This window comes from Trematomus bernacchii, unplaced genomic scaffold (genome assembly GCF_902827165.1).
Source record: "Trematomus bernacchii unplaced genomic scaffold, fTreBer1.1, whole genome shotgun sequence".
In the NCBI taxonomy this organism is placed as follows: domain Eukaryota; kingdom Metazoa; phylum Chordata; class Actinopteri; order Perciformes; family Nototheniidae; genus Trematomus; species Trematomus bernacchii.
In genome coordinates this window covers 1,463,149-1,476,434 of record NW_022987973.1, presented here as the reverse complement: position 1 = coordinate 1,476,434, position 13,286 = coordinate 1,463,149, and the positions used below count along the sequence as shown (strand labels likewise).

General features: G+C 40.6%; 1 protein-coding gene across 3 annotated transcripts in view; it reads left to right on the top strand.

Annotated features, from left to right (window-relative positions):
• The window catches only part of trpm7 (transient receptor potential cation channel, subfamily M, member 7), a 52,918-nt gene that overhangs the window by 12,622 nt on the left and 27,010 nt on the right, over positions 1-13,286 (top strand). For 2 of the 3 annotated variants that reach the window (XM_034116675.1, XM_034116676.1), the window contains exons 5-16: positions 278-491; positions 1,430-1,554; positions 1,720-1,891; positions 2,520-2,694; positions 5,389-5,512; positions 5,751-5,823; positions 9,026-9,126; positions 9,539-9,673; positions 9,790-9,843; positions 9,987-10,127; positions 11,470-11,604; positions 11,741-12,018. In XM_034116675.1, the coding sequence (XP_033972566.1) occupies positions 278-491; positions 1,430-1,554; positions 1,720-1,891; positions 2,520-2,694; positions 5,389-5,512; positions 5,751-5,823; positions 9,026-9,126; positions 9,539-9,673; positions 9,790-9,843; positions 9,987-10,127; positions 11,470-11,604; positions 11,741-12,018 (1,727 nt within the window). Of the gene's footprint in view, positions 1-277; positions 492-1,429; positions 1,555-1,719; positions 1,892-2,519; positions 2,695-5,388; positions 5,513-5,750; positions 5,824-9,025; positions 9,127-9,538; positions 9,674-9,789; positions 9,844-9,986; positions 10,128-11,469; positions 11,605-11,740; positions 12,035-13,286 lie in introns of all 3 variants that reach the window. The other variant, XM_034116677.1, reaches the window with a different exon arrangement.

Genomic DNA, 13,286 nt, shown 5'->3' with positions numbered 1-13,286 from the left:
ATTACTTTCTTTTTAAATCGCGAAATGACGTGTTATTAGTAAGTCATTGTTGACAAACAAACTCAATATGAAAGAATCAGGTGAAAAGTCTATCCCCAGTCTTGATAACTGCTTATTCTTATCATTCAAATCTATTGCTGACATTTTGAGTCCATCAATCAATTAGTCATCCTGCTACCACACATCTTTTGGTTTAAGCTTCTCAGGTGTGACGTTATGCTGCTATTTTCCACATTATGTGAACATGCTTATCTTGTGTCTGTTCATTCGTCTGCAGTATGTGCGTGTGTCCCACGACACGCGGCCGGAGAGCATCCTGCGGCTGATGCTGAAGGATTGGCATATGGAGCTTCCCAAGATCCTCATCTCTGTCCATGGAGGGGTTCAGAACTTCGAGCTGCACCCACGCATCAAGCAGGTGGTGGGCAAGGGCCTCATCAAAGCTGCCGTCACCACCGGGGCCTGGATCCTCACCGGAGGGGTCAACACAGGTGGGCAACAGGAGAGACGTTATGTTAGTCTTAACGGAAAAATGTGTGGGTAAATGTTAGGGGCAGCAATGTGTGAGCAAATGTGTGAATGTTAAACTGCCTTTTTAAGCGGATATCATTTGGGTAACGAAACCTATGAATAAATACGTTAGCCAATGACTTTCTTTGAATAAGACAGGATGCTGATGATTTGGCAACAATGTCAATTACAAATGTTTTTGACAAAATCAACATGCAATACTCACACACACACACACACACACACACACACACACATTCTGTTTGTCCTTGTCCTGACATTAATGCACAATGTTTGTGAATCGGTATTATTGAAAAGCTAAGGCAGCTAAATCTCTTATATCCACCCCTGCTCACACATTCCCTTAATGGTCACCCACTCACACTTACATTTTGCTGCAACCTGCACAAGCACACTGCCAGCATCAGTGTGTGTTGCGCTGATGAAGCAGAAGTTGTAATGCCGGGCTCTAAGCGTGTCATTTGGCTGCGTGTCGCGGCCGAGGTGTATCTTCAGCCACAGTTAAGATGCTGTGGTCTGATCATAGTGTTTAAATCATTACTCACAGGGTCAATTACCCACACTGGTGATTACTTTTAATGCCTCTGGCTGCCTGACCAGTTGGGATGGTCTCCAGCATCACAAATTACTGCTGAATCCATGAGATCCATCAGCACAGGACTGTGGTTCGCACACAACCCCAGGACTAATGTGTTGTCGACTTGCCCCATATGCGGCGTTTGGCCACAGAACATCTTTCTTACATGCGTGGTTAACGGCAATCACAATATTTAGCGCACTTTCTAATGCTCATAGATTCATGCCATTAAGTGTAGGATGGCAAAGGTTAAGAAGCAATACAAATGTTGTCCAGGAAAGACTGAAGGTTTATTGATTGTTTAATGTTTCCTTTATAAAGGTGTGGCAAAGCATGTGGGAGACGCTCTCAAAGAACACTGCTCAAGATCATCAAAGAAAATTTGCACTATTGGGATTGCACCCTGGGGAGCCCTTGAAAACCGGAATGATCTCATTGGCCGAGACGTAAGATGCAACTCTCACAATCTCATTTGTTCTAGAAAAGATGTTGATAGTTTCACTGCTGGATAACATCTCTATTTAATGTCTGGTCAGCAATTATTTTGTCAATGTTTGTTTATTAATATGTCATTTTGCTTTCCTGCTTTCCCCATCATGTCCCCCCTGCAGATCATCGCTCCGTATCAGACGCTGCTGAACCCTCTCAGCAAACTAAACGTTCTCAACAATCTGCATTCCCATTTCCTCTTGGTGGATGATGGGACAGTGGGCCGGTACGGCGCCGAGGTCCAACTGCGGCGAGACCTGGAGAAGCACATCAACCTCCAAAGAATACACGCACGTAAGAAAAACCTTTTTAATGCAACGGTGTCCCTCGCTTGGATTTGTGAGAAACAAAAGATTAGACTGGATCACTTTTCATCTGCAGAAGCAGTCTGGGGCTCTTCTGAGATAATTCAGTGACACTGTTTTTGTGTCTAGACGACCAAAACCATCGCCTTACTCAGCTTCTCCTCGTCAAAATACCACAATTAGCCAATTAAATGACTAAAATCCATAGCGTCTTTTAAAGAAATGCCATTTTAATATATATTATTTTTATTGTGCTGTATGGAGCTTCAAAGTTATTCAGATTCTACTCCACTCTGTGTTCAATTTTTGTGCCGGTGCCTTAAGACCAAGCTCATAGGGTTCCCCCTTCTTAAAAAATACTTTAAATGATATCTTATTCTTCCTCTATTACTAGCTTATGATGCACAATACTTGGAGAGTTGTCATACATGAAAAGTAACTTTGCAATTCATACCCTTTTAATACAAAGTGAGTTTGTCTTAGTCTGTTGGAAACTAGATAATAACAGTGTGGTTATTATCAGCTCAGCCACTAACTGTCACCGGGGTGGAGCTGTATTCTGCAATTGAAAAATGTACCTCAAACTTAAAGCACTCTCTCCATCTTCCTTCTTGAAGGAATTGGTCAGGGTGTTCCTGTTGTGGCCCTGATCTTCGAGGGGGGTCCCAATGTGATCCTGACGGTGCTGGAGTACCTGCAGGAGAGCCCCCCTGTCCCGGTGGTGGTGTGTGAGGGGACAGGCCGCGCTGCTGACATTCTGGCCTACGTCCACAAGCAGACCGAGGAGGGAGGGTAGGACACAAACAAACAAACAAACACAGCACAGTGGTGGGCTGGGGAAGAAAATGATAGCTGTGGTTGGCTTGCCAAAGCAAAAACTGTCTTAAGTCTTGATTTAAAGTGTAATCCCAAACTACAACATGGCCCCTTGGTGGCCTCAGTTGGGAAGCTGTTGTTCTGACTTCAATCTGTGTATGAGATTTACTTTGTAATGTAGAAATAACATGGAAACTAAAATATGTTTTTTTAAATAATTGCTCCAAGTGCTTAAACAACACATTGATAGCTGTTCAGTGTAGTTGTTCAGACATGAGGGGGTGTTCACATGACAGGGTGTTAATTAAAGTAAAACCCAATTTGTGTATCTGCCCCCTGTTTTGAATCCTCTACAAAAGGTACGGGATCACCCTAAGCCTATGCTGCACCCTTCCAACAAGTTTCATGAGAATTGGGGCAGTGTTTTTTTTATCCTGCAACAAACCTCACTAAAAACATGACCTCTTTGGCAGAGGATAGTTAAGGAGGGAATGAATCAAGAAACTGAATAAAGTATGAACAGGGTGTCCGCGGGGTCTTAAAAAGTATTAAAAGTTGATGAATCAATTTAGCAAAAATTAAGGCTATTAAAAAGTATGTGAAAAAGTGTGTCGCCAATGTAACCGGTTAAAACTCGAAGTGGCGATGAGGTCTTAAAATGTACGAAAAGGGTCTTAAAAGGTATTACATTTGACTTCAGGATTCTTGCATATACCCTGATGAAGTACTCTACAGATAATTAAAGATAATCAAGGTTTCAAGTTTTTTACAAAATATCTAGATTTGTGGTTAAAAGCAGTGATTAAAGGTTGAAGGGTTAGCAAGAGGAGAAAAGGCAGTGTGATGCTGTTGGTGATGAGTCATTCACTCTGCTGTACTTCCTTCTTCTGCATTCCCTTTGATGGCAGCGTCGATGGCGGCTCTGATCTATTACCGGCCCAGAAGTATATCTAACAACACATCCGCAGCCCAGTCCGTTATAAGAGAGATAAATATAGCTGAACTTGTGACAGTGCAGTTATTCTAATATTCTACTCCACTCTGTTACTTCTGGCACTATTTTTATTTGTTTATTTGTTTAATGTCCTACATATATGTGACCCGCTCTATCGAAATCAATCGGAAGTCGCAACGGCTCATTTCAAAATAAACGTGGATTTACGTAAAAAAATAGTTTTTCAGGGTTCGGGTGTTTTGTTTGATTTTAAATAAACAAAGTCTTGGCTTTCAGAATATGAAACTTTTATTTCAAAAATCACACGATAAATACATTTTTGAAGCTTGTAAAGGGAAGATGACAGCTCTCACTCGCACTCGGCTCTTCCGCAGCGCAGCTCCCCCTCCCTCCGGCTGAAATTATGAATGCAAGGCGTATAGTAATCCTAGATAACACGGCAGGGTCCGTTACAGTTTGTTTTCATCTGATTTCAATTAAACAAATTCTTGGCTTTCAGAATATTAAACTTGTTTCGGCAAATTCAGATGATAAATACAACTCTGAAGCTTGTGACGGCATATTTACAAGCGGAGAACGGAGTAACTTGAAGTCACAGCAGGCATAACAACAGCCGGTGTTTCTCGTGATTGTTTTCCCCGGGAAACAAACACAATACACACAAATGCAAAATTACACAAACACACACACACATACACACACAAACACTCGCGAGCTTCCCCCAGACCAGTAATCCAAATGAAAATATCTTCCCTCCGTAGTATTTTGATCATTTGCTCCGCTAATAATCAATCAGATCGATGCAAGAAGAGGAAACTTTGAAGGCCATTTTTTCAACAACAATCCTGATATCATTAGAAAGCTAGGAATCTCCTCTTTCCAACAGTGTATACAGTACAACTCAAAATGTGTCTTCGGGTCAATGCGACTGATTTCGATGGAGCAGGTCATATATTAGGTTGCATTGTTGGAAGAGCCCGGGAGTTACGTTTTTCATTGCCATATCTCCACTGTAGTGATTGTGCATATGACCATAAACCCTTTGAATCTTGAATCTTTGGAAAGTAATCTGCTGAAAGTCAAAGAAATGTGTGCTCATAGTGCTGCTAGATGTTGTGAGACAATCACAGATGACCACAGTTGATATCTTCAGTGTAAATGTGTCCATATTCACAAACTTAGTTGATTATAATTTGAATTACCTTGGACGGTGATGGATTGTTGTCTGACCTTCAAAATCTTAAATACCACTAGCTGCTGCTGGATTTAGCCCAGAGCAGATACGATTAAAAGTTAATCAATTCCTTCTGAAGGTTAGTTATCAAGTAAAAGACGATGGTATATAAAATACATTAAAAAAAAAGGTACAGGAAATAACATATCTAAACAAAACAAAAATACACTTGTATGGCTATAGTATAACCATGTTTATTTATGCTGAAGGAAAAATATGCAGCGATGAAATGCAATATTTACACGCCTCTCTATAAAAGGAATTATATATACATTTACATATATTTATCTAAGCAATATAATTGCCAAGCATACACAGGAGTCTAGGTTCAGTCTATTACTCGTCCTGTTATTGGAAACCTTCCTATAACGTGCTCTCTACAGATCAAAGCACTCGGATCAAACCTATATTTGAAGTGTTTTTCAGCAGTGTGGTTTTGAGCATTGTGACCATAACCACGTCTTTCTGAAATCCTTCGCAGGAGTCTTCCTGATGGTGTGGAGACCGACATCATCGCAACCATCAAGAAAACCTTCAACTTCAGCCAAAGCGATGCCATCCATCTCTTTCAGACTCTGATGGAGTGCATGAAGAGCAAAGAATTGGTATGCATTTCTTTAATCACTTGTATACACTTATTATTCATGTCAGTTTTTATTTATTGCCATTTCAAACGAGTGCAGATGAAGTGATTTGATAGAATTCCTTAAAAAAAAACACACCAAATCTGCCACAGAGACGACTGGGATGCTCATTGTTAGTTTTTATAAAACTCTTAAACAACATCTGGATAATGTCTGTGGGAACGTGTTGATAACCGCTATCTTATTTATTGGAAAACAGATCACTGTGTTTCACATCAGCTCCGAGGATCACCAGGACATCGACGTGGCCATTCTGAGGGCTTTACTCCAAGGTTAGTAGAGCACTTCCCTCTGGACCATAACTTCTTTCTCTCTGGACCATAACTTCTTTCTCTCTGGACCATAACTTCTTTCTCTCTGGACCCTAACTTCTTTCTCTCTGGACCATAACTTCTTTCTCTCTGGACCCTAACTTCTTTCTCTCTGGACCCTAACTTCTTTCTCTCTGGACCCTAACTTCTTTCTCTCTGGACCCTAACTTCTTTCTCTCTGGACCCTAACTTCTTTCTCTCTGGACCCTAACTTCTTTCTCTCTGGACCCTAACTTCTTTCTCTCTGGACCCTAACTTCTTTCTCTCTGGACCCTAACTTCTTTCTCTCTGGACCATAACTTCTTTAAGAAAGGAACATATTGGACTCGGTCAGTTCATATGCTGAGGTTGTTGGCACTGGGAGTCAAGCTTTCAGGACTCAGTAATGTTTTCATTGTGATATAGATATGCTTTGAGAACCCTTGTCTTTGTGATTCTGAGGAGATCATGTTGCCCACATTCACAGCGCCTCCTTATTTCAACAGTCACCGAGCTGCACGTCTTATTCCTCTTCGGACTCTGTTACCCTTTGTGTTGTCTTCCCGTCAACTGTACAACTTTTTGTCCTGGTTTGACTGCTTATAAAACATAAAGTATTATTACTCAATCTTGGTTACACCTTTTTAAGCCAAGTTAATTCCAATTAATTACTTATCTCTTTTTTAATGACTCAGGGTGTCCGCGGGGTCTTAAAAAGTATTAAAAGTTGATAAATCAATTTAGGGAAAATTAAGGCTATTAAAAAGTTTTAAACTGCATTTTCCAAGGTATTACATTTTGTAGTAAGTATATAAATTGTCCAAAGAGGTTGTATTCTACAGTTTGCCTGAATGTAATCATTGCGTAGGTGTGATTCTGTGTAGTTTATTTATGGCATCCCTTTGGATTGGACAGGACATCACACGATCACTGCTTGATAGCGTGCGAAGGTCCGTTTATGCCGGTTGTTAAACAACATCGTTATGGGGAAATGCAAGTTTGCGTCCGATAAGGAGGAAGGACAATCAATACTGTATATAGTAAATGTGAGGTAAAGTGTGTCGCCAATGTAACCGGTTAGAACTCGAAGTGGCGATGAGGTCTTAAAATGTATGGAAAGGGTCTTAAAAAAGGTCTTAAAAGGTATTACATTGGACTTCAGGATTCCTGCATATACCCTGTGACTGTCAAATTATGAATTTACACTCCCTAAAAAATATTTTAAAATAGTCAGAGAATAATTATTTCGAACATCATTTGATGGATTCTAACACGGTCATACAGTATGTCAAGGGTTCTGTTTTGAAAACCATTTCAATTTTGAATGGGCAGCACATAATTACACCAGATGCTACTAATTTATATAAAACGCATAATTCAATGAAAGTTTTGATCATGATGTGATTTGTGTGGCGATGAGATGAAATAACACCTTGTTTCGACAAAAAAATACTTATGAATGTGTCAAATTTGACCCAAGGATAACAGGAAGGTTAAAAGAAAGGGGAAATGTATCTACAAATATTGGCCTGAATATTTCTTAGTTCTTTCAGGATGCTATAGAGCAGGGGGGTCAAACTCAAATACTCAGTGGGCCAACATTTTAAAATTGGTACTAGTCGAGGGCCGGACTGGTTCAATGTTTATTGCAAAACGTATTGAAATGAACTTATTGCACATGTTCAACCTGGAACTAACAAATTGATGATTGCCTATAAAAACAACATTACACATTAAATAATCAGTTGCATTCATTTCTTATGGCTCGATCTGCAGCTTTTCCGGAGTCATTTCTTATGATTACATGTTTCCACAGCCCAACAGCTTAAAAAAAACAATTTCCCTCAAAGAAAAAAACAAACATGCCCTGTTGTCGCAAGAAAAAAAGTGCAGAAGGAAACATCTTTAAGCAGCACTTTATATTCTTTAAGAGGCCTGAGAGCTTTTGTACTCCAGAGTCCTTTTAAAGATGAGTTACTGTTTCACCAAGATGACTGCGCCTAAGGAAGACAAATATTTACCCGGAGTGACCATTTTCAGTCAGTCTGTTTGTCTTTCTGAACCAGTTTCTCCTATCCATCAGCTGCTGTCACTCAAACATTCCTTGCTTTTGTCTAAAAAAACAACTTATCAGATTTGCTGCGCCCATATACATTCAGTTCAAAACACCTCTTTCAGGAGGAGAAGTTGTTCCGTAATAGAAAAGGAAACACTGAGTTCACAGCTAGTGAGGAGAACATTATCTCTAGGGGAGTATTTTTCTACTTAAAGATCCTCTATAGCACAAATCAGGCCCTTGGTGGATTTAATTTCAATTCATTTAGCGGGCTGCGTGTTAAACAGGAAGTTTGGAGAAGTCACTGGAAAACACAAGTCATTGCTGTTGTTAAAACTGCATACGTTATATTGTTGCACAGGTAGACACCTACCTTTTTATCTCAGGTTGTTTTAAATAGAATTAAGTCATTTTAGTCAGAGAGACAGAGAGACGGAGAGACAGACAGACACACAGAGAGACAGACAGACAGACAGACAGACACACAGAGAGACAGACAGACACACAGAGAGACAGACAGACACACAGAGAGACAGACAGACACACAGAGAGACAGACAGACACACAGAGAGACAGACAGACACACAGAGAGACAGACAGACACACAGAGAGACAGACAGACACACAGAGAGACAGAGAGACAGACAGACAGTCAGACAGACAGTCAGACAGACAGTCAGACAGACAGACAGACAGACCACTCAGCAGCTGGGGGGTCAGCAGGAGAACTGATCCTCTGCAGGACCAGGTCCTCTCTAACCCCCCAGATTTTTTTCGGCTGCGTAGTTTCAAATTCTAGCGCACTCGAGCTGGTTTTTCCCATTCTTACCTACCCTACCTTTAAGTCATTTTAGCAAAATTACTCCCTGTTGATATTTTTATATCAAACCCACAAAATCAATTCTCGGCTCCTAGAGGACAATAGAGCAGATGGGTGTGTGAGAGAGACTGAACAGGGATTTACTATGTAGTCTATTCAGCTGCGTTGCTGTATTAGTGTGTAATTGACTGTATTACTGCCCTGCCCCTGCTCTCCTAACCCCTCTAATCCTGCTAGCTAGCTAACAGAAATTACACAGCTAATAAAGCTTCACCCACCTGTGAAAATAATATGTTTTTGTATTTCAGGCACAAACTCGTCTGCCTTCGATCAGCTGGTCCTGACTCTGGCCTGGGACCGGGTGGACATCGCCAAGAATCATGTGTTTGTGTACGGACAGCAGCTCCTGGTACGTTCTGTTTATCTGAGTGGGCCACAACTTTCATGAATGTTTGCTTAGCTCAGCGTTAGCTATAAACATTCGGACTCGCCCGAAAACGAGCCCAGAGTCTCAGCTGAACCACAATCTGCAGCGGAGGACCCGGGGGAGCGGACCTCGGCGCGCTGCCATGCTCTGCTTGTTCTGACTGAAACATGAACCCTCTTACAGTTGTCTTCATAAGCTGCCCTCGGTGCTTTTGTTTGTTTTGAAACTAGCGGGGAATCCTAGCTTGTGCCGCGAATGAGAGGAGAGAGTATATTTATTTAAGTTTATTGTGTGTTTATGTTGTAATGTGCTTCTCTCCTCATCGTGTTTGTTTTATAAATAATCATTAGCTATTTAAATTTATAACAGCATGTTTTTGTTTGCGTGTTTATAGGTGAGCTCTCTGGAGCAGGCAATGCTGGATGCCCTCGTGATGGACAGGGTGGACTTTGTTAAGTTGCTCATAGAAAATGGCGTGAGCATGCATCGTTTCCTGACAATCAGTCGGCTAGAGGAGCTCTACAACACGGTAAAATAATAAAACACACACCAGCAACTGAATTACAGAGATGGAATTTGTGAACAGAAAAAATACAAACGTTTTTGTGTGTTGAAATGCTTTTGTGTCGTCTTTTTATTTTGTAGAAACAGCAACCCAACAACCCCACTCTCCTCCACCTGGTTAGAGATATTAAACAGGTAAAGCCAGTCCAGTTTTTAATAATAATAATAATAACGGCATGCATTTTATTTAACGGGTGCTTTTCATAATACTCTATGATAATTGTATATTTAACTAATCAAAATGATCATAATGGTTTTTTTTCTGTGTCTTCTTGCAGAGTCATCTACCTCCAAACTATAAGATCACATTGATTGATGTGGGCCTGGTTATTGAGTACCTGATGGGTGGGACTTACAGATGCAACTACACCAGGAAGCGCTTCAGAATCATTTACAATAATCTACATGGCAGCAATAGGGTGAGTTTGAACTGTTGCAACACCAGAGGGGAAAACAGTTCATAGCTCTCCATTAACTTTGTGTTGTGTGAACGTGCCTTCTTGTCACTTTCATCTGGTAGCAATTAACAAAAGATGCCTGAAAGCTGCTTTGGCGTAGGATGCATTTCCAACAGACTAAAAAACACAGAACCAAGTTTTTTATAAAAAGACAAAAGTGAGGCATCAACAGGAAGAAGTCTCTGTCTGCCCACATGTGCTTAAGCATGTTTACAGTTTGCAACTTGTGTCATCGTGAAGGAATCCGGATAAATCAAAATATCTATGCTGTTCTGACATTAACTTGTCTTTTCATAATTGTATTTACCGTACCCCTGGTAGACATAAAGTGCTCAAATAATCCCTTGACATGCTGAAATATAATTTATGGAGGTAGTTTTTATTGTCGTGCCAACTGTTTTCCTCTCTCGTGGGTGTGGTATAACACTCTCTGTATCTAAAATGTATTTTTCTTGGTGTTATCTGAAACTTCTGTCTTTGTTTTATGTGTTGTTTTAAAGGGGACCTATCTTGCAAAATGCACTTTTTTATGTCTTTTATACATAAATATGTGTCCCCGGTGTGTCAGGGAACTCACGCAGCGTCAGAAAATAAAACCCTCGCTCTTTTCCTCCGTACCCAAATCTCTAAAAACGGGGGTACAACGGAGCTGATCCAGATTTGCCGCCGATATGACGTCAAATTGGCGGTGGACCCACAGCACTATCAGAAACGTTGCTATCAGAAACAATGCCCGACTGTTTTGGACGTAATATGGTCGGTGTTTACATTAGCATCGCTAACACTCAGAGCTAACCTGTACTGGAGAGCATGTGTGTGAAGAAGCAGGAAATAAAAAGGAACTCACCTTGTGGTATAACTGGCAAGAGAGAAAGCCTTTGAGCTCCATACTGTTTCAGAAATAATCCTTGATAATCCATGATATGGCGTTTCATCACCGCAGAATCTGCCGGTAAAATCTCCCGCATGAGCAGGCATAAGCTCCGCCCCTCTTTTTTAAAGCTTTATACCCCAAATCCGCACTTTTGAAACAGGAAGTGAAATAGAGGGATATGAGGCATAGCTAGAATGGGTGATCTGTTTGGTATTTTGCGCAAAACACTTCATAGACATGTTTTTTTATATATTTGTATATATCTGAGACCTATGCTATTGCCTAAAAATAGCATGATAGGTGACCTTTAATTGGTTCTTGGCACGTGGATGTCGTAAAAAAAAAAAGCTATAGTAACTAGTATAGGACTGATGTTGGGCCTGAAAGTATTGTTGACTGAGAATCGTGTATCTTTCTTCTTCTGCGCAGAGGTCGGGGCGCCACCCTGCAGGTCCTGGTTCTCATTTGAGAAAAAATAACGAGTCCTTCAGCATGCAGGCTGACAAGAAGGAGAAGACGAGGCACAACCACTTCATCAAAACTGCACAGCCATACAAACCTAAGGTAAACATTGGAAATAGGAATCAAGGCTTTTTTTGGACATTCCTCAAAGGGAAAGTGTATAACCTATCTCTGTATCTAAGGATCCTCTGTTATATAAGGATTAAAATAACGTCTGCCTCCCCCTCCCTCGTCCTAGCCTGAGTCTTCCATCGAGCAGAACAAAAAGAGAAGCAAAGAAGAGATCGTGGACATAGACGACCCGGAGACGCGGCGGTTCCCCTACCCTTTCAATGAGCTGCTGGTGTGGGCCGTGCTGATGAAGAGGCAGAAAATGTCGCTGTTCTTCTGGCAGCACGGCGAAGAGAACATGGCGAAGGCGCTGGTGGCCTGCAAGCTCTCTCGATCTATGGGCTACGAGGCCAAGAAGAGCGACGTGGTGGACGACACCTCCGAGGAGCTCAAGGAGCACTCAAAGTAAAGTCTTTCTGTGGTATTAATTCATTATTTATTTGGTTTGTTATTTTATCTTTTCTTGAATATCATTTACCTCTGTTATGTATTTATATTTGTTTGTTTGTTTATTTATCTGTTTATTGTTTAATGTTTTTGTTTGTTTTTCAATAACATATGTATTTCTTTAAGTATAATATATATATGTTAATTTAGTTTTTGGGAGAAGGGGTTGGATTAAATAAGTTTATTACATGGTTTAGTTGAATACTCTATTCTGATTGGTCAATTCAGAACACGTGACACGTTGTTAATCCAGAACAGACAGACCGTTGTCAAGCACTTATTGACCATTGTTAAGGACGCTTACATCTGCACAAAGAAGTCCGTTCGATTTAACTGTATACAGTTTGGCTGAAAAGCAAACTGCAAAAAAGCAAACTGCAAAAAAGCAAACTGCAAACTGCATAGTTTCGCGTCGGGATCCTGATCTGCCTGTCAGGTGTTCTTTTACCCATAATGACCGCCTCGCTGCACATTATCCCTTACGTAAACTTCTTCCCACCCCTTTTCCCCTTGTAATTAAGTAGATTATTTGTTTATACAACGTTTAGAATCAGTAATATTTTTGGGTACCACTTTACAATAAGACTAGCCTTATAAAGGGTTTACGAATAGTTTGTAATTAATTTATTAATTAGGTTGTGAACACTTTCTAAATCATTAATAAGCTTTTATAAGACATGATAAACAGGGCAACTGTGACCGGTTGCTAAGCCTTATATTGGCTACTTAGCTTACTTCGTGTTCTTCATCAGCCAGCATCCTTGGTATCTGTTGCTCACGGAGTTGATTCTCGCTACGTAGCCAATATACGGCTTAGTCATCTTGCCAAATAGTGAGCCCACATTTATCTGTACTGCTAAGCCTTATTATAAATGGTAGTAACTCATTAATACATTGTGATTTGTTTTTCACTTTACAACAAGGCTCCCTTTTGGCAACTATAAATGTTAGTAACTCATTCATAAATGGTCATAAGAGATGCCAAGAAACATCAAGATGGATGGGGGGGAATCCACTCCACAGATGACTAAGCCTTATATTGGCTAATTAGCGAGAATCAACTCAGTATTGGCTACTTAGCTTACTTGGCTTAGTCATCTTGCCAAAATAGTGAGCCTGTGTTGACGTATGAAAACTATGATAGTACTGAGGCCTGTACTACGAAGCTGGTTCAACCTAACCTGGATATGTTTGAGTTAGCCGGTTGGCCCAATCCAAAACATACG